This window comes from Triticum aestivum, chromosome 2D, assembly GCF_018294505.1.
Source record: "Triticum aestivum cultivar Chinese Spring chromosome 2D, IWGSC CS RefSeq v2.1, whole genome shotgun sequence".
Lineage (NCBI taxonomy): Eukaryota > Viridiplantae > Streptophyta > Magnoliopsida > Poales > Poaceae > Triticum > Triticum aestivum.
The window spans coordinates 222,458,127-222,484,820 of NC_057799.1; the positions used below are offsets into that span (position 1 = coordinate 222,458,127).

The 26,694-nt window shown below is 43.4% G+C and overlaps 1 protein-coding gene across 2 annotated transcripts; it reads left to right on the top strand.

The window, feature by feature from the left end:
* Positions 1–24,978, top strand: LOC123052628 (WD40 repeat-containing protein HOS15). Of its 2 annotated transcripts, XM_044475922.1 has the most exons (14): positions 1–287; positions 2,144–2,289; positions 2,359–2,701; positions 4,441–4,523; positions 4,621–4,667; positions 5,082–5,229; positions 5,444–5,507; positions 5,751–5,909; positions 5,991–6,112; positions 7,607–7,681; positions 23,177–23,230; positions 23,313–23,386; positions 24,277–24,351; positions 24,439–24,978. In XM_044475922.1, exons 1-14 carry the CDS (start codon positions 227–229, stop codon positions 24,656–24,658), a joined length of 1,671 nt encoding a protein of 556 aa, XP_044331857.1. In that variant the 5' UTR covers positions 1–226; the 3' UTR covers positions 24,659–24,978. The 2 variants fall into 2 exon arrangements, with proteins under 2 accessions (XP_044331857.1, XP_044331858.1); XM_044475923.1 differs by lacking the exon at positions 7,607–7,681.
* The last annotated feature ends 1,716 nt before the right edge of the window (positions 24,979–26,694 follow it).

The following is a 26,694-nucleotide window of genomic DNA, read 5'->3' on the forward strand; positions in this document are numbered from 1 at the left end:
GAGTTCGCGGCTGTGGAGCACTTCCGAACAAGCCCTAGAGCCAGAAGAGTAATTTCATATTTGCATCCCGCTCCGCTTCATTCCCGGTTTCGCACATCGATCCTCGTTCCTTGCCTCGTCCCCTCTCCGTCTCTCTCTCTCACATCTTCCTTCTTCCCGACTCCCGACCGCATCACCGCACGCTGCGCGCCCGCTACATCCGGCGGCGCTCTCGCGTTGGCCGACGATGGGAGCGATAACCTCGGCGGAGCTCAACTTCCTCGTCTTCCGCTACCTACAGGAGTCCGGTCCGTACCTAGACCCATTCCTTCCTGCCACGTTTTTATTTGGTTATTAAGTCGAGAGAATCTGGCATGCTTTGCGCGGATTTAGGGGTTAGGGGCCTTTGTGCTGCAGATGGCGAGATTTTGGTGGATTTGCGTGTTACATAGGAGAATAGGGATCTGGTAACGCTGAATGCTGCATATGATGCGTCTAGAGTTTGTGTTTTGCGACTTTTAGATTGGGATTGTGGTTTCAGGTTTTGCAATGCTATTTCTCTTATTAATTAGTACCTTTAGTTTTCATTCCTTTTCAGATTAGGGTTTTAGATAGCTTTGTTCATATAATCGCTTACTACCTCTCTCTCAGTTTACAGGGCGTGCGTGTACCCCTAGGTCATCAATTTGACCAACCTAATACAAGTCATATATTACAAAAAATATACCAACATAAACTTCGGAGTTTCTACTTTCAAAAGGTATAATTTTTGTGTTATATAGTTTATATTAGGGTGATAACATTGGCAACCTAGATATACGCGTAGGACTTGTAAACTGAAACGGAGGTAGTAGTTTCAGGAAATTAATTGTGCTTTTGGTGCTAATTCGTCCACCTCTGCGGCAGTATTGGTTTTACTGACCTCAAATGCAGAAATTCATACAATCCCTCAGAAGACAAAACCATCGAAATAGTGCTATCGGTTGTTTCTTATTTGGGTTCTGTTGATTTCTTTAAGCACCTGTTACTCATCGGTGCATTGTGGGGACGGTTTAATGCTGGGATTTCTGAACATTTTTCTTTCGAGATTGTATTTCTGAACTTTTTTCTTTTGATATTGTATTTCTGAACTTTGTCCAGCTTGTCATGCTCTACTGTGCAGCTGTTTGTTACTCCCTCTGTTCCATAATTTGATCTAAAACCACCACAATAGTTATGGAACGAAGGGAGTGTTATTCTTTAGGATATTTTTTTGTACCCTTCTAGAATTGCTGGCATATGTAGTTATTATATGGTTGAACGCATGGTTTTCTGTTCTCATTGATAAGGCCATGTTTGGTTCTCGGGAAAACGACAGAAAAAGCAAAGGAGTACTGTTCACATGGGGAATTTTCCCTTTGTGCCGTTTGATTCATGGGAACGACCATAGGAATTCTACAGGATAGGGACGCGTTTCCCATACTTACTAAGAAATTCTTAAAAATTGCAAACATCCACTCCCGTTTCTTTTTTGGCTCTTTGCTTAAGACCGAGGCACCGCAACCTCCGTAGCAGTGGCTCACTTGGTGCCATGGAGCCCTTCAAAGAGACAGGGGAATGAAGTCACGGAGTGCAAGAAAGTTCCAGGAGTCGTAGGCCAGGGCATAGAGGGGCTCTGTCAATTATGTAAATGGTATTGTGGCAACAAGCTGAACATGGTACTGGCAGAGGTTTGTGTGCTGGGCGCCATTGTGAAGAGGGAGGAGGGGGGGGGGGGTGGTGGTGGTGTTCTGTTGATGAACTGAGGATGAGGATAAGAATGATGTATCGTGTGGTGGAGAAATAACATGTTTTCTTTTCTTAAAGCATGCCTGCGATTGTTGTTTGGTGTATATATATGCAGGGAGCCAAGGAGCATCATTCGTTAGCTCACTGAAGTATGAGCTTAAGATTTAATTATTTTCCCTAAATAGTTTCTTAATGTGGTGTTTACAATTATGCAAGTACTTCATGTGCACAAATCCTTTGTTTCACTTTCCTGCTTGTGATATTTTCCTGTGTTTTTGCAATCCTCTGTTTTGAATCTGGATTCCTTCCCTATTCTTGTATTTTTTTGCTATTCCTGTTTTTGAATTCCTGCATTCCAAAAGGGGCCTAACTGTGTCTCTTCCAACTAACTTTCCAGGTTTTGTTCATGCTGCATTTACTTTAGGGTATGAAGCAGGGATACATAAAGGTGGGATAGATGGAAATGTTGTCCCTCCTGGCGCTCTTATCACTATCGTGCAGAAAGGCCTCCAGTACATAGAATTAGAAGCAAATACTGATGAAGTAAGTATGTTCATCTCATACTTCTAGTGTGGCTGATGTATGGTACATCATGCACTTTTCTTGTTTCAGAATGATCAAGAAGTTGAGAAGGATTTTGCTCTTCTGGAACCTCTTGAAATCATCACAAAAGATGTTGAAGAGTTGCAACAGATTGTGAAGAAGAGAAAAAGGGAGAGGCTTCAAATTGATTGTGACAAGGACAAGGGGAAAGCGAAAGAGTGCATTGAGGAGCATGAACACCGTCTTGGTGGTGAACGGGAGAGAGAGCGCCATGACAAAGAAAAAGACCAAGAGATGGAAAGAGATAGAACTGAAAGAGACAAGGTGCAAGAGAAAGAGAAGGAAAGGGAAAAACAACACACAGAGCATATTGATAAGGTTAAGCATGAAGAGGATCCCCTTGCCAGTGGAGGTAATTTATTTTTAGCTGTTCCGTTCCCGTTCTACCACTCCTTTTTGCAATATATTTTAGCTAACTATTAGTAAAACTCAAATGACTATATGCTGGATTATTTCTGGCCCATGTATAATGCTTCATAACTATAATTGATTTATGCTGTTGTTTTCTAATTTTGGTGAGCACTGTTTAAATGATAGGGCTAGCAAGTTTTCGCGTGATGCAATAATTTTACAGTTCTTGGTGTAAACAAGTAAACATTGTGACACAACATGCAAAATATTGTAAAAGAGTAACTCAGCATGCAAAATATATATGTAGGAATGCTATATGGTAAGCGTTAGTGTAGAATGGGGTATTGTACACCCCTAGTAAAATAGTGTACGGAATTTAGTAGTTTTGGATTAATGTAGTAAAACAGTGGCCTGGATAGTAGAAAGATTAATCAAAAGTCACTACATTTTGTAGTTTGTACACCATTTTACTAGGGTTGTAGAATAGCTATTCTACACTCGTGGCATCTTTTAGGTTTGCCATTGATTAGTCTTTCATTTGTCTAATTGCACTGAGACTAGTCCATTACCACCTGATGACTTTGTACTGCATACTACACTTGAACCTGACTAATCATGCCTGATGCCCATGATTAGTACTGCATGCTACACTTAAAGCTGACTAATCATGCCTGATGCCCATGATGAAAAAAAAAGGGTAGCCCGGTGCATGTAGCTCCTGCTTGCGTAGGGTCCGGGGAAGGGTCCGACCACTTTGGGTCTATTGTATGCAGCCTTTCCCTACATTTCTGTAAGAGGCTGTTTCCAGGACTTGAACCCGTGACCTCATGGTCACAAGGCAGCAGCTTTACCACTCCGCCAAGGCTCCCCTTCTTGATGCCCATGACGAGTAGTAACAAAATTAAAAGTTGATACTGTGTATGCATCCTTTTTTTTTTTGCGTTCATGGGGCATTTTGTTTTTAGGGAATCTTCGTCTTACTCACCAACCAATATCTTTTTGGTATTATAAATAGTTAGGAAGCTATAGCATTTTCATACATCTAAGGTTAAATTAGAAGGTTAACTATTCATGATGTGACGTTTTGATACCCCTGCTCAGCTGGATCCATATTAGTGTGAGCATTACCATGGTTCATTAATTGAATCCCAATAGAGGGCAGACCTTTCAACGGAGATAGCATGGGGTGGTATAGTCGGGGGGGGGGGGGGGGGGTAATAGCAACCGGGTGGTAAAAAATCTGCGTTAATATATGTATGCATATATTCTAAATGTCAGATGTAGCGGCTGAAATAGCTGATGTATTCTGCAAATACTGGTACCCACACAAATGACACTGACTCAACTTCGTGGTCCAAAATAGGCTTTATGATCTATTCCACCATGATTTTCTATTCGTAGTTCCTGATATGTATCCATACAATAACTCTATTATCGCCGTCTCATGGACGTTGGAGCTGATTTAGGACAATGTCCCCTCTTTCTTGGACATATCATCCATCTTATTAAAATAAGATGATACTAATGTAACTCTAGGAGTAACAGTTTCTGACTTATGATTTAATGCAAGCAGTAGCCCCCTGTGAATTTACTTTTTCTTGGTATCTCAGTTTCTGTATTAGCGTTTCAGAGAGCTTCCCGTTATATCATGTCTCAATATGTTTAAAATTTAGTTGTGTGGAGGACCAGGGCCTTATTCATCGTACTATTGTATTGTCTACTGATATATAGTTACCTCAGGTCCTAAACCAATGGATGTAAGTACAACTCCTCATGAAATTTTTAGTGCGGATGTAACCGTTTTGGAAGGACACAGTTCAGAGGTTAGTAGGTTCTTCTAGTCTTAGATGTTTTTCACTGTCAAATAGATTCATCAACCCTCTTATAACTTCCTGTTTCTCTTGCATTCGTTTGCTTTAGGTTTTTGCTTGTGCATGGAGTCCAGCTGGTTCTCTTCTAGCTTCTGGGTGGGTCATCTGCTCTATTGTATAGATAGTTGTGTTCTTGTATTGACTTGTAGTTGTAGCCCCCTCACGCGTTCAGTTTTATCATGGCATCAAATTGCCAAGTAATTTATATGTTAATAATTATAGTGTCTGTTGTTTTGATTATTCTTTTTGCCCAAGTCTTTTTGAGATGCATGCTGAGTTCCTGATTGCAGCATGACCTGTCAAGATCGAAGGAGTGGAGATCTCCTTTCCTTGTAATATCTGGCTTCTCAAATTCAAACCTGATAATTTGCATTTTCCTTTCATATACTCATTCTATCCCATCCCTCATCGTATTTGTGAATCTCTAGTCTATATTTTCCTTCTTGTAGTTACAAAGTTGTTTATTGTATGCATCCTCGTTGGGTTATACTGCTATTTTGTTCTTGCTAGGTCAGGAGACTCAACTGCTAGAATTTGGACAATTCCTGATGGTCCATGTGGTTCCATTCAATCCTCTCCTGCAAGTGGTCATGTTTTGAAACATTTTAAGGGTAGGACCAACGAGAAGAGCAAGGATGTCACCACACTTGACTGGAATGTAGGTTCCTTGATGCTGTATACTTTTCTATTCATAATTCCTTATTCGCTAATTGTGTTTTGGTCAAAATTAATCTAGAGTACAATGTTGTATTGGCAGCCACATCTATTTTGGCCAACTTGTTCATTTTTTCATTATCCAATGCCAACTTTCACCTCTAGGTTCATTACTAAGCCATTTTATCTTGTAAAATTTGGCCTGTCATCCATGCCAGGGGGAAGGAACACTATTAGCCACGGGCTCCTATGATGGCCAAGCAAGAATATGGAGTAGGGACGGTAAGAAGTCACTATCTTGTGTGTGTGGGTGCGCGTGCAGTGTGTGTGTTAGCCTTTGCCTTAAACTCTGTTTAATAGACATCGATAATAAATTATTTTCCCTAATATGGGCTTGGTCAATAATTTCATCTTACCCGAACAAGAGTTGTCAGAACTTGGATGGGCCTTAAAGCATGGTCATAGTGTGCCTCCTGCTGATTTTGTGCATTCTTTCATTCTTATCTATCTGAACGAATATTTCAGGAGAGTTAAAGCAGACTTTATTCAAACACAAGGGACCTATATTTTCTTTAAAATGGAATAGGAAAGGTGATTTTCTTCTAAGTGGCAGCGTAGACAAAACTGCTATTGTCTGGGATACAAAGACATGGGAGTGCAAGCAGCAATTTGAATTTCATTCAGGTATAGTTTGCACGGTCCAGTTGTCTTTGACATGACAAAATGTGTAGCACAGAAACTAACTTGTCCTCGTTCTTCATGTAGCTCCAACACTAGATGTTGATTGGCGAAACAACAACTCTTTTGCAACATGCTCAACTGATAACATGATCTATGTTTGCAAGATTGGGGATCCACGCCCAGTTAAAACATTCAGTGGCCATCAAGTAAGATTTCTTAAACATGACATGCTATTATGTGCTAGCAAAGTGCTTGTGTGTTGCTACAGAACACAATGAATGGGCGTATAGAGGCATTGATCAAAGGCATTCACCTTTGGCTCACAACAAATGTCGGTGTCTTTCTCCCGCTTCCACCCTCTGCTGCAAATGCTATGCACCCTTTTGATCCTCTTTCTCCTCATAGTGTCTCCTTATCTACCCTTATAACAGAAGAAGACAAAGAATTGTCATCCTCCTCCCTTCATCCCTACCTGCCCATCTCTCGGTTCTGCCATTATATCACCACTCCGCTCCGCCATCGTCATGCAAATTGCTTTAGCAGATAGAATAATTTGATCTTTTTCATGTCTGAATAGAACATCCCGAAAATGAAAGAAAGTTCAAGACCTTTAGTTATTTTCCAATATATCACAGGGTACTTTATGAAGGCTCATTCAAACTATAAAAATGCTTTTCATTTCTAGTACAAACTTGAAATATAGCCGATAGTCGGTAACATCACATCGTCTTGGTTCTCAAACAATTTGGCCAGTCAGGTGATAAAGAACAGAGATAAATCTTTTCCTGCATCTTTGGCACCTACCATCCAGCTGAACCCAAAGTTCCACGACAAGCTGTGCGTAGGCATCGTGAACCCCGGAGTAGGTCTTTATATGACCGTGTCGTGGAGTGCAGTATTGCTCAAATCCCACACCTCGCCTGACAAGTAGGAGGATGGTATCGACTTGGGATGGCTGTGGCACCAAGGTAGACTCACCAGTCGGTGCAGACCGACTCCACCAAGTTCTGTCAGCTGCAAGGTGACCCATCTAGAGGATGCCGTGCTCCGGCAGCAGTGAGCACGGAGAAGGTCACCCTCCGGCCATGGCAAGCTTGGGATAGTCCAGATCAGTCTCCGACGAGTGGGGAGCCACATGAGGCCATAGGGATTCTGTGGATGGTGGAGGGAGGCTGCGGCTGGGTATGCTGGTTCATGGGGTTGTTGTAAAGATAGGCTTCTTGGGGTTTGAACTGCGAAATTCTTTCTGTGTTGCGTGTGCCTTTTCTTGGCTTGATCCTTACAACCAAAAAACTGATGTGGAAATTCTCAATAGTATTCTTCCGCAGTTAGTAAGTTCCCCAAAGTATGAATATTATATTATATCAAATGAAAATCATTTCATGTTGGTGGGTTAGTTTTACAAGTCATCCTTTTTTCCCCTTCATATTCTAGAATAACCGATCAATTAATTCCATCTCTTCACCATTTTGTTTGGATGACTATCTTCATTTGTCCATACATAAATTGCTTGGCTACATAATTTTAGATGCTACCGGGGATTACTGAGTATAATCACCGAGCAGCTATTAGTTATATAGCTTCATAATGTTTGTGCTAATAAGTTACAGTACCATTCTTGTCCATGAAAATATAATTAATATTTTTTTACTTAAAAAGTATTGGCGTAGTAGCCAGCTGACTATAAATACACTGTCCAGAGTGAAGTTAATGCTATCAAGTGGGATCCAACTGGTTCTTTGTTGGCTTCTTGTTCTGATGATTGGACTGCAAAGGTATCATCTTGCTTTCTGTACAGTAGTTAATAGTTTTTCTAGTTCTTGCACCATTGTGTACAAGACATCACGAACTAATAATTCAGGCTCCCTGTTGGCTGTTTTGTTTTGGTTATTTTTTCATTGTCTTGCTATTGAGTAATGTATTACTGTATGTTATCTTGCATTTTCCATTTTTTCCTAGATGTATAAGTATCTCAACTGTCTATTTGAGTGGAACAAACACCTACAGCCATTAAACTATTTGGGACGGTGCAATTTTGTGCTTTAACTCTGAAAATACTCATTTAAGTTAACAAACTTGTCTATATGGTGCACAATCCTAAATACACGAGGCCTCCGTAACACATATCTGATAGCTCCGGTCCACCAGTTTACTCGTTGGGGTGTAAATAGGGGATTGGAAACTGCAAAAAAGCCTCAAGTCTTCCATCAATTTTAGGAAGCTGAGGAGCAACTGATGCAAAGGACGACGAGCTTACCTTTACAGCCTGCATGCCTGCCCCCTTGTGGAGGTGATGTTCGTGGACAGCGGTTTGCGCACAGAGAAGAGCTAGTTGCGAGGGTTTGAATGGTGATGCAGGTTTTCCTGGCCGTGACAGATGTTGCATGAGAGCCTGGCATATGGAAACATGCTTGCATCGAGAGATGAGAGCATGGCTAGGGTTCGTCAAAGCAAGGACTTGTCTTCTTGCACGCCCCCTTTGCCATGTCCTTGGTCACATCCGCCATCTTGCTGTTGATCACGATGACAACAAAGTATCCCGACGACAGCTCTAGCAGGTTCGGATAGGCAAGGTGCGCGAAAACTCAGAGCTCTCGAAAATGGAGGGATTCGGACAGTGAGCCTATGACAACGAGATTGTCACACCTTGCATGTTGTGACAACGAGTGTGATGGCTTAGACTCTCGAAACTGGAGGATGTGGTGGTGGTACTAACGCGCCACTGTGTTACTAGGTAGGAGGAGAAGAACGGTGGCGGAGAGCAGCGTGGAGACATTGGGTTTGGCCACAAGGTCGTTTGTCCGTGGGGTTATGGGCCATGAGCTTCTGGAGAACGTGAACTGCGCATCTTCGTGCTCTTTGCATGATTACTTGTCTTGGGAGGAGGGGGGGGGGCTGGTGTTGAATAAAATATATCAAAAATTAATCCTTTCTAGTGGGAAGGATTTAAACTAAGTACCCCTAGTTGCATGCAAGTCTATGAAATTAAGAGCGGAAGCAAAGTTTGCAATAAGTGAAGTAGTAAGGGGAAGAGATCGCACACAGGTGATCTTACCTGAGGTTTGGATTGTTGGTGCAATCTTACTCGTTGGCGGAGGTTTGTATACAAAATCCTACAACCACAAAGGTCTTGGCTCGCTATGCCACCAAGGGCCTAGTCCACCTATTCCACCATGGCAACCACAAAGGGAGCCTCACTCGTGGTAGTCTTCACACAAAGAGACGTTCTCTAGGCCTTTACAAACTTTGTGACTCTTTCACACATGAAGGCTCTCAAGTGACTCTAACCATCTAGGAGGCGCACACCCTCCAGGAGTAACAAGTGTTGGGATTTAGGTCTAACCGTCTAAGAGCATCTCCACTCGCGCCCCCAATAGCGCCCCCCAGGACGCGTTTTTTCCCGTCGGCGCCGAAAAAACCCCCAGTCACCCCTCCAGGACGCCGAATTTCGCCGGTTCGGGCCCTTTTTTTGGCCCGGTGATCCCAGGCCGAACCCAACGCACGGGGGGGGGGGGGGTACTTGCGGGCTCTGGCGGAAGGAAAAGCGGCGCGTGGGCCACCACTGTCAGGTGACAAACGACTTCTCCCCGCCCAGATTCGACCCCGCGCGCTGTAGGACGCCACTTCCACTTTTGCCGCCGTGCCGATCCCGGCGCCGCCCACCTGCCCACAGCCGCTGCTCCGCCGCTAGAAAGGCCATTTCCCTGTCGGAAAGAGAGGGTTTCGCCGCGGCAGCCTCCATCCTGCTCTTGGGCGAGCTTTCCAGCGCTCCGGCCAAGCAGGCGGGGGATACCGGCGGCTGCGCACCCACCACGCCCGCCAGGTGTTCGGCGATGGACTCCGACGACGAGGAGGCGTTTGCGGCGCTGCTGGAGGAGGAAGACGAGGCCGACACCTAGGACGAAGAGCACCTCATGATCCTCGCCGCTCTGGCCAGCCTGTTCGCGAGCAATGCAAAGCCGCGGCGAGGTGGCTCGGCGCCGGGCCGCCATAAGAGCAAGCAGAGGCATCAACTGAAGGGCTATTGCTTGCTCTACGCCGACTACTTCGCAGACGCTCCACTGCACGGCGAGAAAGTATTTTGGCGCCGTTATCGGATGAGCCGAAAGCTCTTCCTCAAGATTGTGAATGCCATCCGGGAGTTCGACAGCTACTTCATTTGCAAGAAGGATTGCACCGGCACAGTGGGATTCTCCTCACTTCAGAAGTGCATGACAGCTATGAGGATGCTTGCATACGGAGCTCCGGTGATATACTTGAGGACTATGGACGCATGGCCGAGTCCACCACCATTGAGTGTTTGTACAAGTTCTGCAGGGCAGTGGTGGCAGTGTTTGGACCACAATACTTGCGATCACCCAATGCTGAAGCATGGTTTTTGAGTCGCTCGACTAGTCGATGAGTCGCAAAAAAATGTCGACTCAACTTAGTGTCGACTCGAGTCGCGAGTCGCGACTAGTCGCAACTGCAGGCTCGACTTTTTCCGAGTCGCTACCCCGACTCAAAAACCATGTGCTGAAGACACCGCTCGGATCCTAGCACAAAATGCAGCAAGAGGATTTCCTGGGATGCTTGGAAGCATCGACTGCATGCATTATTTGCTTGGCAGGGGATGTACAAATGCACCAAAGGAGCTTGCAGTGTGGTACTTGAGGCAGTGGCCACACAGGACCTCTGGATTTGGCACACCTTTGGTATGCCAGGAATTCACAATGACATCAACGTACTGCAGTGCTCGAATGTCTTTGCCAAGCTTGTTGAAGGTCATGCTCCTCCGGTGAAGTTCGACGTCAATGGGCGCCACTACAACAAGGGATACTACCTAGCAGCTGGCATCTATCCGAGATGGTCCACATTTGTGAAGACTATCTCAAACCCTGTGCCAGGAGGCAAGAACTCCTACTTTGCCAAGTGTCAGGAGGCTTGCAGGAAGGATGTCGAGCGAGCATTTGGTGTGCTCCAATCTCGATTTGCTGTTGTCCGGTACCCCGCTCTGACCTGGTCGAAAGATCAAATGTGGGAAGTCATGACTTGCAGTGTCATCTTGCACAACATGATTATTGAGAGCGAGCAGGAAGAGCTAGTGTTTGACACTGAACCATATTACAAGCAGGGTCCTCTTGCCCAAGTTGATCACCAGCTACCGGCATCATGGGCTGCCTTCCTCAATATGTGCCAGGAGATCCGAGACCCACAGGTGCATCAAGAACTGCAACACGATCTGGTGGAGCACCTATGGAGGCTCAAGGGCAACGCCTAGTTCGACGTGTGATGAACTATGAGTTTTAGTTTGTGTTTGAATTATGAGTTTGCTTCGTTGAACTATTTTATTTGTATTGATTTCTGTGATGAACTATGTGATAAAAATTAGTTTTTGTTGAATTTGTGTCGAAGCACGCCGAATTTGGGCCTAATTTGCGCTGACTTTGGGCCGAAATCGGCGGCTGGGGGGGGGGGGGAACTTGGGGGGTCGGCTGGGAACCCGAGCCCCCCCACGCCGAATTTATCGCTGGTTGGCCCCCAAGTGGCGCTATTTCAAGCCCATGGGGGGCCGAACGGCTGGAGATGCTATAAGTTCTAGATGGGGTGGAGAGGGGGAGGGGAGGGGTGAATAGTCCTACCAAAATCCAAGAACAGATCACCTACTTGGTGAAGACTTTGGTCTAGGATCTGTTCTTGGATTTCGAACCAAAGTACTTTGCTTGTGCCCCTCTTCATAGTATGGTTGTCCTACACTCAGTGTGAATCACTGGGTTCACCAAAAGCCTAGAAAGTACATACTACAAGGCACAAGCTTGAGGTAGGGTCACCATTGATATTCCACTTATAGGCAAGGACTCGTTTAAGAAAATTAGTCCTTATAGCCAATGAGTCCCTGAAATACTCATTGAAATCATTGGTCCTCTGATCTCAAATGGTTGCCATAAATCACCAAAACCAGTAGGGTATCTTGGAGATGCACTTTCACAAAGCAAGGCCACTTGAATGAACTCCCCAACAAGATCTTCAATCAAAGCTCAAGAACCCATGGATCTATCTCTCAAGAATCAAAGATAGGTTTACATTACAGTACGAGAGTACGAGAGGTGAAATGCAAAGCAAAGGGCTTTCTCAACGAGAGAGAAGAGGGTATGTGAGGGTCTCCACAACTTCGTCCATAAAGCCTCCTCCCCCACTCAAGGTATGTGAGGGTCAGTTTATAAAAAAGGTGAAAATCTGATCGTTTGAATAGGAGAAACACATACCAGGACAAGTTCAGTGTTTAAATCTAGAGCCCTGGAATTGTCCAAAGTACTTGGAGGTACCGGACTGTCCAGAAGCATCTTTGATTTCAGAGGTGCGAGACAAAAGATTTCTTAGAGGTACAGGGACTAGCAGAGTACCCTATGGAAATGAGCTTGGCAGAAATGGTTTACTCCCAGCTCACTATAGCTCAGGAGCACAAAATCTATACTGGAACAACTGGCTGGAGCAAACTATAACCGCTCAAGAGTGCCAAATAAGAAATAGCTCGGAGGTACTGGAGCTAACAGAGGTAGTTATAAAACACAGAAAAGCTTTGTTCTGGATGGAACCTTGGAAAATCGCCAGTTTGCTCAGCAGAACTTTCACAACTCACCTGGCTAGGCTCCACCGTCCGACTGGTCTGGAGCTATTGGGAGAGAGTAAAATGAGATGGATTAAAGAATTTGAAGTTGAAATCTTAGGGAGCGCCTGTAGTTATTATATAAGGTGTTCATCCCTAGATCTTTTGCATTTGACCCTCTTGATAGCACAGTTGTCCTTGGATTCAATGTGGAATCTTCGATCCACCAAAATCCTAGGAAATTGCAACCTAACTAAGAGCCTTGGGCTACAATCCACTTACCAAATACTAAACCTGAAATATACTTAATTGAATGTCTTTTCATCAATCACCAAAACCCACAGGGGGGATATATGCACTTTCAACGATGCCATGCAAGGAACCTCGAGATTGATGCTGCCATCAGCAGGTGCTAAAACAAAATGCTGAAATCAAAGCATTGAAGAAGACCCATGCCACAGTTGCGACCCGTGAATACTCAGCAACATGGGAGATAGTGATCATCTCCATATTGTAGTTAAATGATCAAATTTAAAAATTGGAATTGATGCTAGGATTTAACATCAGCGTACCTGACAGCATGAGGCAACAGTCTTCACGTGTGTGCGCTTGCAAACTATGGACGATGCGGTGTTTGCTCGGAGCCTCGGATGCGGAGGCGAAAGTGTTGCTGTGCGAAATTGATCCATACAGCACCACAGAATCCTCGCTTTCGTGGAGGTAAACCGACCGTTTTTCAATGCAAAACGGCAAAGATCAGCCAAACCCTAGGGTTGCTAGGGCTAGGCAGAAGCTACGAGCTAGGTGCTGGAAAGAAAAGAACGTAGGAGAAAAAGTAACGTAAGGTTGTGAAAGGATCGATTGATTGCCCTTTTTCCAATCGGCCAAGGCCTATATATAAGGCACGCAGGACTTTGCGTTTGGGAGCAGGACTCCAGGTCCAAACCGAACAGGTTTTGGCCACTTTAAGTTGGTTGCCATGTATACAGAAAAAACCTGCCTGCTAGCCATGTTCCCCTGCCATATCTCGTACAGGGCTTCATTGGCCTATAATGGAAATAATAAAATATTCTGTCCAGGACACTAATCATACCAGATAATAGAAGTTTTATACTAGTTGCCTTGTTCACTTGCGCCACCCTCCATCCAGATGTCTTCCCTTCTACTTTTGCCCCAAGGAAATAACTTGCTTTGCCTGACTTGGTGTCTCTGCACTGAACATTAGCATATACACTAATCTGGCAGATCAAATAAACTTGGTAGCCAAATTATACCTGCAACACATGCCCCCCTGTTTTTGGTACACTTGTATTCACCAAAAACACTTTAATAATACTACAGAACAGTGTTGACTGCTTTCACTGGTCACATTACTACTCAAGGTGACATACAAATAACACATCAGCCAAATTTTACTTAGGGCGATACTTGAAATCATATCGGCCATATTTTGCTCAGGGCGATATCTTAAATAATATCGGCCATAGTGCCATCAAGCCTCTTGCCACATGCTAGGATAATACTTCTTCAAATATTTTCCATTGAGTGCTTTAGGCAATTTTTCCCCTTGTAAAGATTGTACAAAATATGAATTCCCAGGAACAATTTCTAAAACCCTATATGGGCCTTCCCAACTCGGCGACCATTTGCCGAATTTATTATTTCTAGTTCCAAGAGGCAAAATCGTTTTCCACACTAAGTCTCCTATTTGAAACGATTTTTCCCTCACTCTTTTATTATAAGCCTTAGCTACTCTTAATTTTTCTTTTTCAATTTCTCGTAAGGCTCTTAGTCTTTCTTCTGGAACATCATCAATTCTACCCATCATCAAATTATTATAGTCTACAGCCGACAAATCATTTTGTCTGGCTACTCTAAGAGCTTGCAAATTAACCTCGACAGGTAACACCGCGTCCTGTCCATACACTAACTCATATGGCGTCACTTGAGTTGCTCCATGCTTAGATATTCGGTGAGCCCATAAAGCTTCTGAAAGTACTTCATGCCACCTTCTTGGATGCTCCTTAATTTTCTTCTTTATAAGCTTAATCAAAGTTTTATTGCTAGATTCGGCCTGCCCGTTAGCTTGAGCATAATAAGGCGACGAATTTAACAACTTAATTCTAAAAGATTCGGCAAACTCACGAAATTGATGAGACATAAAAGAAGAACCTTGATCAGTAGTCAAAGTCTGAGGAATACCGAATCTGCGAATAATATGCCAAAATTAATCACTTCCTTATGGGTCATATTTCTCAAAGGAATCGCTTCAGTCCATTTGGTAAAATAATCTGTAGCTACTAGAACGAAGCGATGACCTTTAGATGAAGCAGGATGTATTTGACCAATAAAATCTAAACCCCATCCTCTAAACGGCCATGGCTTAATAATGGGATGCATCACAGCTGCAGGTGCCAATTGAACATTTCCAAATTTCTGGCATTCTTCACACCCTATGAAAACAGTCCCCTAACATCGTTGGCCAATAAAAACCTGCTCTTTTTAATAACCATTGCATCTTATGAGCCGACTGATGTGTTCCGCATAGCCCTTCATGTACTTCACCCATAGCTACTCTTGACTGATCAGGACCTAAGCACTTTAAAAGTAATCCATCTATTGTTCGGCGGTACAACTCATTATCTAGCAAAGTATATTTTAAAGCTTGTCGCCGAATTTTTCTATCTCTTGTTTGCCCAGGATCCTTTAGATGATTAACTAGAGGAGTTCTCCAATCACCTGATTCTAAATTAGCTGCTGATTCGGTTATTTGTGACTTCTGCACCGAATCTTCTTTGCTATGTACTACTTGCTGCTGGATTGAACAAGGACCTGCTGCATCTTTTAGCAAATTAATAGCCAACAGATCAGCATTACTATTAACAGCATCTAACATCGGTTTCTCTAATATGAAAAACTTCCCCCTACTGATTTGGTGTCCGGATGCCTGCTGCGCTAAGCAATTAGCTCTGGAATTCTCTTCCCTAGGTATATGACTGATAGTGAAAGTATTCAGAGACTTAATTATATCTAAACATCGGTCCAAATAGCTGTTTAATAATCCATCAAAACATTGAAATTCACCACCAATTTGCCGGACTACCAGAAGTGAATCTCCAAAAGCCTCTATATCCTTTACACCCATATCTACTCAATTTTGTAAACCAAACAACAAAGCTTCATATTCAGCTTGGTTATTTGTACAAGGATATTCCAAACGGACCGATGTTTCATAAATGACATTGTTTGGTGAAATTAAAACATTACCAATGCCTTGTCCCTCCCTACAAACCGATCCATCAAAATAAAACTTCCACGGGCACACACTAACATAATTAACATCTTCTTCATCCTTAATCCTATGATCAACAATAAAATCAGCGATGACTTGACCTTTCATAGCACGCAACGATTCATATGCCAAGTCATATTCTATTAGTGCATAAGCCCATTTTCCAATCCTACCACTAAGAATCGGCTGCTGCAGCATATATTTAATCACGTCGGCTTGGCAAGCTACTACACATGTACTATAAAGTAAATATGGCCGAAATTTTGTACATGCATAATATAAAGATAAACATAATTTTTCAATAAACACGTACCGACTCTCAGCGTCAAGCAAGCGGCGGCTCAAGTATGCAATGATGTACTCCTTCCCGCCGTTCTCTTGTGCTAAAACTACGCCGATCACCTTGTCTTGTGCGGCAATGTATAACCTGAACGGCACACCAGACTTGGGTGCTCAAAGCACCGGAGGACTTGACAAATACCGTTTTATATTATTAAAAGCCTCTTGCTGTTCTGCCCCCCAAGTAAATTCGGCTTCATGTTTTAACCGAAGTAAAGGAACAAACGATTCAATTTTTCCCGCAAGGTTAGATATGAATCGTCTCAAGTAATTAATTTTTCCTAACAATTTCTGCACATCCCTTTTACATGTGGGCTCCTCCAATTTTCTGATTGCCTCTACCTTCTTAGGATCAATCTCTATGCCATGCTCATGAATTATAAAACCTAAGAACTTACCAGCCGATACACCGAAAGCACATTTGAGTGGATTCATTTTCAGCCCATACCGACGCATTCTTTCAAAAGCTAATCGCAAATCGGCTAAATGATGATCAAACCCATCCGATTTAACAACTACATCATCAATATATATTTCTAATACGATGCCTAGAAGATCATGAAAAATCAGATTCATAGCACGCTGGTATGTAGCTCCGGCATTCTTCAATCCAAAAGTCATAACAGTCCACTCAAATAAACCAACAAAACCAGGGCATCGAAAAGCAGTCTTAAACATATCTTCTTCGGCCATAAATATCTGATTATAACCAGCATTACCATCTAAAAAACTGATTACTTTATGTCCAGAAGCATCGTTAATCAACATGTCGGCTATAGGCATAGGATATTCATCTTTAGGGGTAGCCTTATTCAAATCCCTAAAATCAATACATACTCTAATCTTATCAGTATTTTTCTTTTCAACAGGAACAATATTAGAAATCCATTCCGCATATCTACACGGCCGAATAAACCGAGCTTTTAACAACCGATCAATTTCATCTTTGATGCGGTCATATATACTAGGATTGAATCGCCTAAGGGGCTGTTTATGCGGCCTAAAACCAGATTTAATAGGCAATCTGTGTTCAACTAAGTCCCTACTCAAACCGGGCATCTCAGTATAATTCCAAGCAAAGCAATCAACAAATTCCCTAAGTAATGCACATACCTTTCCTCTCTGATCGGCCCCCATATTAGCATTAATAAATGTAGGTCTAGGGACACTTCCATCACCAATATCAACTTCCTCAAGTGGGTCAGCCAATGAGAATCCTTGTCCAAGCTTCTCCATGTCATCGAAATCCTCAATAGCTTCATGCATATCGTTCTTTCCTGAACGATACTCCTCAACACGCCTTTGCATCCATTTAACACTATCTTCCTTATTCATTGTTCACAAGGATAAGTCATTAAGCCGAGCTACACTAGCCGGCTGTGCATGTACAGGAACAAAACCATCTCTGCCAATACTAATATAATCATAATCTGATAAATCTCTACCTGTCAAGCATCGTATCTCACCGTGTTGCCAATCGACCGGAGCCTCAGCCAATGCAATGCAGGCCGAATTATCCGCATCAACCACTTCAACATCATCATCAACCCACTGAATCAAACGTTGATGTAGAGTAGAAGGGATGCAACAATTTGCATGAATCCAATCACGCCCCAAAAGAATATTATATCGGCCTTTGACATCAACAACGAAGAAAGCAGTCGGCAATGTTTTGCTCCCAACCGTGAGCTCCATAGAAATAACACCCTTAGCTTCAGACAAGTCTCCTGAGAACCCACTAAGTCCCATATTGGTTTTCATTAGTTATTCCTCTTTTCGGCCCAATTTAGAAAAAACCGAAAAAGGCATGATATTAACACCGGCACCGCCATCAACAAGCATGCGACCAATAGGCTTACCATCAATGTGACCCTTGATAAACAAAGGCTTTAGGTGTTGTCCATGCTTCTCTGGTTTCTCAAATGTAACACTTTTTGGGCCAAGAACAAGCTCTGCAACTTCAGCCTCTTCAGCCTTAGGCGCACGAAATTCAGCGGGCAGCTCAAATACCATATTAATGTCCATATCCGCAGGCATATCCTCTTTATCCCCAGAGTTTCCATCCATGACCATGTCATCAACAATGTTGCCTTCCTCCCTTGCGATGCGCTTCTCTTTCCAAGTCATATTCAAAGGCACCATTGGTTTATCTTTATTGAACCACTCGTCGCGCTTCTTCTCAGCTAGTTCCTCTCTAATTTCCAATGCCCGCAGCCGCTGCACCCATCTTTTCTGAGTATGTGTGAGCCCCGTTGGGCACCATCGAAGCTTTGGTTTAGTTCCTGGTGCCACTGACCTAATTCTGCTGCCCCCCGAGTTCGTCGGTCTGGACTGATGTGCTGCTGCTTGGGGAGCAAACATTCTGTCTTTGGCTGAAAGAATTCTGTATTGATCAGTTGTGCTAGCGGTCCCATCTTTCTGCATATTGGGACCCAAATCAGCATGTGAGTTGCTTTCTTTTGCTGGAATCTCCTCTTGCTGCGATGTATCAGGCCCCTGTTGCTGCAATGCATCATTACTAATCTTTTCTGAACTGAACCAAATCTGAAACCTCCAATCATGATTGTTTCTGGATCAGGGGCAACACCTGCAGCTGATTTGAGCTTACCATTATCAACATTAAGAGCAGCACCCAGCCCAGGTTGGTTTGTAATAGCACAACCAGACCTACATTCATCATGTTCAACTGATTTTTTTACATCACCCTTAGATCTGACCGGTACCCATGCAAACTTCTGGCCACCTATGTGAACCTTGCCATCCGCATTGTGTCTAGACAATCTGCTCTGCGCAAATCTTTTGCTGGATGAGCTAGCTTCAGCCCCTTTGCTTGAACCATCTTTACCTCGAACCACAATAGCATCACGTGATCTTGCTTCATGACTAAATCGAGCCCTTTTCTCATGCATGTTTGGTCTGAACATAGGCCTAGGCAGGATCCATCCTGGTTGAAAATAACCTGCTGGCCCTATAGGATATGGCGCCCAAGGATTAAAACCCCATGGAGGAATTTGCGGATACATAGGAGGTGCACATCCCCAATATGCTGGCTCCATTGCGAAATATGGCTGCTGGTCATATGAATTTCTTTGCCATTGCTCATGACCGACAGGTCCAGAAGGAGATCTAAGACGTTTATTACCTCCAAGACGGTTAAATACATTGGTGGTCTTGCATGAAGTGTATTTCTCCAACAACATGTTAACTGTCGGCTTTGGCCTCGGAGCTTGTCTCCTTCTTCCATTAATTTTCCACACTCCTACTTCTGGTTTCTTTGGTTTAATCATCCTTGGAGGAGCACTATTATCAACAACATTTTTTTCTCTTGCGGATTCGGTCTGATCCGACCGAATAAGCATTTTCTTATTCTCAAACTCAACCACATTGATAGGAAAAGGATCACTATCGAGCTTCATCTTAGTACCTTCTGTAAATACCAATCGTCCGTCATTAATGGCTGATTGCACCTGTCGACGAAACACATTACAATCGTTAGTAGCATGAGAAAAAGAGTTATGCCATTTACAATAAGCTCTTCTACCCAGTTCTTCTTGAGATGGAATCACATGCCCTTCTTTTATTCTAATTAACTTCCCTTGCAACAACATGTCAAAAATCTTGTCACACTTACTAACATCAAAAGTATATTTGATTTCCTCTCTTTTAGCTGGTGTGGGTTTCAGGGCAGCACATGCAAAAGGTTTTGACTTAGGTGCTCGAACCCATTCGGCCATACAAATATCAACATCATCTTCACTAGCCGAATCACTATCATGCTCTATAACATTAACTGTAGGTTTTTCCTTGTCTTTGTTCTTATTATCTCTAAACCGGCTGTATGGTTTAACTTCTTTAGCACGGTTTTCCTGTGCCCAAGCCTTTTGCAAAACTTGGTTAACATCTGAAAATTCTTGCCCTTCCAATTTATCTCTAATATGAGCAAGCAAACCCGAAAAGGCAAGATCAGCTAAATCTTTTTCGGCTATGGTCAAACTGAAGCATCGGTTTTTGACATCTCTAAATCTTTTAATATAATCATAAACAGATTCACTGTGTTTTTGCTTAACCATTGTCAAATCTGAAAGTCTAAGTTCAGTTTCACCACCATAAAAGTACTCATGAAATTTCTGCTCCAATTGAGCCCATGTTGCAATAGAGTTAGGAGCAAGCGATGTAAACCAAGTAAATGCAGTACCAGATAAAGACAAAGGAAATAATTTCACTCTAAAAATATCTGATGTACCAACTTCACTGCATTGTGCTAAAAATTGTCCTACATGCTCAAAGGTTGATCTACCATCTTCTCCTGTGAACTTAACAAAATCTGGAATTCTAAACCCACGAGGATAAGGTGTTGTGTCGAAATATTCAGGGTAGGGTTTTTGATATGCACGTGCTCTACCCTTAGGTTCCAAGCCAAATTCTCTAAGTATATTAGCAAGTTGATCCTTAAAATTTTCAGTAGGCTGCGGAGAACTAGCTTGTGGCATAGATGCACCATAAGTACGTGGCGGTAACTCTGACAAAGAAGTTTGAGCATGATACATTTGCTGCGGAGAACCATTAAAACACGCATCTGGCACCGGCCCGTAAGGAACCCCGGTACCAATAGGTGGCAAGGGTGGTGTGCTATTTGCTACTGTTTGATAGTAGGGTTGCTGCAGATTGGAATTAAAGCCAACACTTCGGTTATTGCTGCTGAAATTTTGTGGAACCGAAGTCAGAGCAGGAGTAGCAGCAGTAGGTACAAAATTATTGGCCGAATTGCCAATGTAATTCTGGCCACTTTGGTTATTGCTTAATGGGATGTGGGGCTGCACAACATTGGGCACTGCAACGGGTGTATGCATAGGGTTAGGTACATTAGTGAACCTACTATTTTCTGGACGCACCGGCTGTTTCTCATAACGTTCATCATTGGCCTGTAGCACCATTGAACGAATTTGAAGAGGCAAGCTGATCTGAATATCCTTATTAAATTGCTCTCTGAACTCATCAAATTTGCTAACTACAGATTCAGTAATCGTGCGTGCCATGTCTGACATTTGTTTGCCGTATTTACTAGCTACAGATGCATCAATTAGATGTGCAATCTCTTCTGTACAAGCAGTTTTACTTACCCCAGCAGGATGACTTGGTGTAGTTACCTTCTGGATGACGCCGTTTCTTGTCCTTTGGAAGCCCGCCAACTTCTGCTTCAGCTTTTCCACCCTCTCTTCCTCAAGCTCCTGTTCAAGTTTCCGCCGTTCATCCTCAGGCAGATCCTCAAGTGTGACGGCGATGATGTTGTTGGGGTTGAGATCACTCCCGTCCTTGGGGTCGGTGCTCATTGTGTTCCTCTTCTTCTTCCCCAGCGGAGTCGCCAATTGTGTTGCTGTGCGAAATTGATCCACACAGCACCACAGAATCCTCGCTTTCGTGGAGGTAAACCGACTGTTTTTCAATGCAAAACGGCAAAGATCAGCCAAACCCTAGGGTTGCTAGGGCTAGGCAGAAGCTACGAGCTAGGTGCTGGAAAGAAAAGAACGTAGGAGAAAAAGTAACGTAAGGTTGTGAAAGGATCGATTGATTGCCCTTTTTCCAATCGGCCAAGGCCTATATATAAGGCACGCAGGACTTTGCGTTTGGGAGCAGGACTCCAGGTCCAAACCGAACAGGTTTTGGCCACTTTAAGTTGGTTGCCATGTATACAGAAAAAACCTGCCTGCTAGCCATGTTCCCCTGCCATATCTCGTACAGGGCTTCATTGGCCTATAATGGAAATAATAAAATATTCCGGTCCAGGACGCTAATCATACCAGATAATAGAAGTTTTATACTAGTTGCCTTGTTCACTTGCGCCACCCTCCATCCAGATGTCTTCCCTTCTACTTTTGCCCCAAGGAAATAACTTGCTTTGCCTGACTTGGTGTCTCTGCACTGAACATTAGCATATACACTAATCTGGCAGATCAAATAAACTTGGTAGCCAAATTATACCTGCAACAGAAAGCACGAGCACACATAGGTGACAAATTGGCAAGTGTTTCGTGGGAGAGGCTTTAAGTTTGGTGGAGACAGATAGGTCTTTTCGGGTGGACCAGAACTTAGTGATACTGATGGTGAAGATGGAGGGGTTTGGTGCATATTTTGATCTCCACATACCCCCCCCCCCCCCACCCCCGCCATCTAGTTTTAGTGGACCAGGCTGTCAGATACATGCCATGTCAGCGGGGGATACAGAGCCCTCTTTTTTTACTCCCACTTTCTCAAAAAACTTATGTTGATATTTTTAAACATAAAATTGGTCAAACTTTATGAAGTTTTGACTTTAGATAAAACTAATATACGAAGATATGGAGGAAGTAGGACCGTATGTGCAGCGCAGCGCATAAATAAGTTTGTTGACCCAGGTGAGCATTTTCCAAGGGACCAAATTGTACCACTAGTTTAATGGTTGTAGGTGTATTTCACTCTCTAAAGTTGTAATTTGATGACCTGTTGTGATTATATGGTTTTTGCCGAGTAAAGCTAAGCATTTTCTCAGTATATACATGGCACCAGTTGTACAACGTGTAATGAAAAAACACAACCTGGTTTACCAGTACAGAATATTTTGTTAGTTAACCTAAATAATTCTTATTTTCTGTTGCTGATGTTTCAAACGATTCTATCTACTTACAGTTTAAAAAAATCAAGTTCTAATCACTCCACAATAACAGGCAATAAATGAGAAACATAAGTTGAGTCTGAAAGTTCAAAATTATAGGGCCATACAGTCATAAATGACAGGCGCCAGGATGGCAGAGAAAATAATGCCTGAATCGGAAGTTCACATTATGCATTGAGTTGTGCTTTTGCACCAGATGTCTCGCCGTAATTCAGTATACATTTCTCATTGTAATTATAGGTGGTTTATGTAACCATATGGATTCACAGTAGCCACTCACGTGGACATGCTTTTTGTGTGGCTCAAGTTGCTATATTTGTTCACACTTCACAGAAGCTGACCGTGCGGAGGTGCTTTGTCTTTTTTTCGTAATGAAGTGTTCCTTTTTCTTTTTCCTTTGTCAGATATGGAGTGTGAAGCAGGACAAATGTGTATATGATTTTAAAGAGCATACCAAGGTTTGTCAAATAATCGTTATCCTTGCTTGATCCCTTGAGTTTTCTAACTTTCTCTCTTATCTGCTCAACTGTCTTTTTGCAGGAAATATACACTATTAGATGGAGCCCCACAGGTCCAGGAACAAATAATCCCAATCAACAGCTGCTTTTGGCAAGGTATAATTTGGGCATTAGCTCAGAGCCTTTAAAGACAAATAATGCCTTTGTATTTTCATTTCTGACAGTTGACTGTTGTTGGGTCAACTGACCGACCTGTTCTAACATGAATTCCTGACGTTTGAATTATGTGCAGCCTTCAGTGAGTAACCTTGACCAGTTAATCCTGCATGAATTAGTAATAATAAAATTGAACATTGTAAAAATATTTTTAATGAAAAATCTCGTGTTACAATTTCTGTCTAACAAATTCATTTAGTCTACTAATCAGCGGTCAAAGATTGTAAAGTTTGACTGAACATTTTCTGGGACATCATGTATTTTGGAACAGAGGTAGTATATCGTAGGAAACTTGATAGTTGCAGTACACTGCAAAGTGGTTGTTCAGTAAGTTCGCTCTCTCCTACCTGCAATGATATCCACTACAATTTTGGAAATTATCGATGGGTAGTGTGTTGGGTGATTAGTCGTTCTCAGCGTCTACTGTAATCCAGTATTAATGCTTCCTTTGTATGATATGGTACACTAGGCCTCGCTTCAGCGAGAACATATCATCTTGTAAGTGGATAGCCAGCGGTAACAAATTAGCTCATGCCAAATCATGATTTGTACGGAACATGTTTATAGTCCAAGATGATATTATTTCAGCATCAACTCGTGTTGTAGGTAAGTTCTTGGTCAATGTTTATTTTGGTACAAACTCCTAGTTCACCATTCAGTGGTTTCAGTGTCTGTTTGATAGCGTTGTTTATCCCTTGTGTACAAGATAGTTGGTAAACTAGCAGAATTAGGTATCTGCATTAGGTTCCTTGCTTCTGAGGACAATTTTGCTACCCCAGCAGGTTGCTTGTGTTTATCAGCAATGATGGACTATTTTGTTTTATATGCAGCGCATCGTTTGATTCATCTATCAAGCTATGGGAAGTTGAGAAAGGACACCTTCTGTACAGCTTGGCTGGCCATAGGTACTGATACTAAGGGAAGAAAATTATCGCGAGTTACTGTGTCACACATAGAATGCTAAATTCTTGTCAATTTACGAATGATTACAGGCAGCCAGTTTATTCTGTGGCCTTTAGCCCTGATGGTGAGTACCTGGCTAGTGGGTCGCTGGATCAAAGCCTACATATATGGTCCGTCAAAGAAGGCAGGATCCTGAAGACCTTCAGAGGGAGCGGTGGCATTTTTGAAGTGTGCTGGAACAAAGAAGGCAGCAAGATAGCAGCTTGCTTCTCCAACAATACTGTCTGCGTCATGGATTTCAGGATGTAGTTTCACCAGAAGATGTACATGTATCAAGCTACAAGGCTAGAATATATGTTCTTCCCATTGGTGGGAAATTGTTAGTCTACTCTAGGTTTTGGATTTAGCTTCCCAGCTGTACAGTAGGACCTGACCGTAGTACCTTGTAGGGCACAAGCCTCACAAAAGAGCATGTATGGCGCGTTGACATGATGATGTTACTGTATTGGTGTTGTAGTATGGAGATATTGTGGTGCAATCAAATCATTTGACTTAGGTGATATAGATTAAGATGGCTACAAGTTTATTGGAACATATGGATATTAATGATAATGTCTTGTTAGGATGTATTTTACATGAATATTTGTAGGAATCTGATCATACGAGTAATTGAAACAGTTCAGCGGTGGGTGGAGAAACAGCTCAAAAGCATACTTTCTGCGCTTTCAAATGATCTACATCAGTCTTCATTCTTTTAAAGCCAATCGCAGTAAATATGTAAATCCTTTTCGCAGAAATTAGTTACTATGGTAATGTATATAGCCTGTTTCATCAATGTTGACACTATCTTTGAGATTCATGTGAGAAGCCAAAGCAAAGAAATTTGCTATTAGCTTTGCTCCTCGTTCGCTGCTAGTCCATCGTCGTTTGCCAGCCCAGTCCTTGCTGGGTTCAACGTTGCCGGTATGGCCAAGGCCAGAGCGAGGGAAGAGCTTGTGCCCCCAGCAGGACTTGCCCGCTGCCGGGGTTCGGCTTCACCCTCCACAGTTTCGTGCGTGGGTTGCTCCGCTTCTGTGGCTACCAACTGCATCATATTCCGCCTAACGGAGTCCTCCGCATAGCCAATTTCATTACTTTCTGTGAATGTTTCCTCGGATGGCTCCTCACTTTGAGTTGTTCTGGTACTTCTTCCGAGTTTACGTTCAGACGAACGGGGATGTCGTGTGCGACCTCGGGGGAGCTATCTTGCAGCTGCGCCCCAACACCAAGCTCTTTGCCACAGACCTCCCAAAATTTGTTAGGGAATGTCATGCCTTGGTTCTATGTTTTTGGGTTTGGAGACAGCCTGCCCGTCTTCGTGAACGAACACCCGCAAAAGTTGGGTCCCGGGCTCCACTGAACCAACTGTCACCGTGAGGCCAAGGCTTTGGCTGACGCCACAACCCATTTGTAGGAGGCCGGGCTGAAGGGAGGCCACGTTATCAGGACATGGGTGGACCGCACGTCCTCCCTCTACAAACTTGGCCGTCCCCGATGTACATGTACACGGGAGCAGCAGACCTGTCGCGGGTGTCGCAAGACGAGCTGGGCCGGAAGAAGTTGATCGCCATCTTTGCACCTTGATCGAGCCAAAGACGATCAAGGAGTCCAAGGTCGTGCCATTGAGGCTTTCAGTGCGAACCACCCATGGAGCCAAGTAAGTGTCAAAAACTTCGCGTTCTTCCTTATCTGGAGTTCGGGGCTTTATCCTCTGCGTACCATTCGTTCTTGTTGTGCAGAAGTTTGTGGCCTTTGAGGCATACCACTCGGAGCCCCATTGCCGGTGAAGGTGGTGGACGCGGCCATGTATGTCTTCATTGATGGAGGCCACCCTTTTTTAGTCTGAGAAGGTTAGGGGCGCACCCCCCCAAAAGGCGGAAGAAAATGCCTAAGGAGGCCTGAGATGAGGAAGAAGATCCGGGACCGAGGCCTCCGATGACGGTGATGTTACTGACTCCCTCGAGGATGATGATGCTGAAACAACGACCTCCACTCAGGAGCGCAGCAGTGACGATGCCGAAGATGACGACGACGAGGAAGAGGTTGATCAAGGGACTATCGGTGCGTGCTCGTGAGCACTTGCGACACAACGGAGCAGGAGACTGCTCCCTTTTTTGGTTCGGTAGGCGGTGCGGCGAACACAGATGTTGCTATGACCTCTGGCTGGTGAGGAATCTAGAGACGAGGAGGTTTTACCCAGGTGAGGGCCGCATTGCATATAATAACCTACTCCTGCTTGCTTTGGTGGTTTGAGTGGTGGATGAGTACAATCTGGGTAGTGCTGCAAGTCTCGGGAAGGGAGTTGG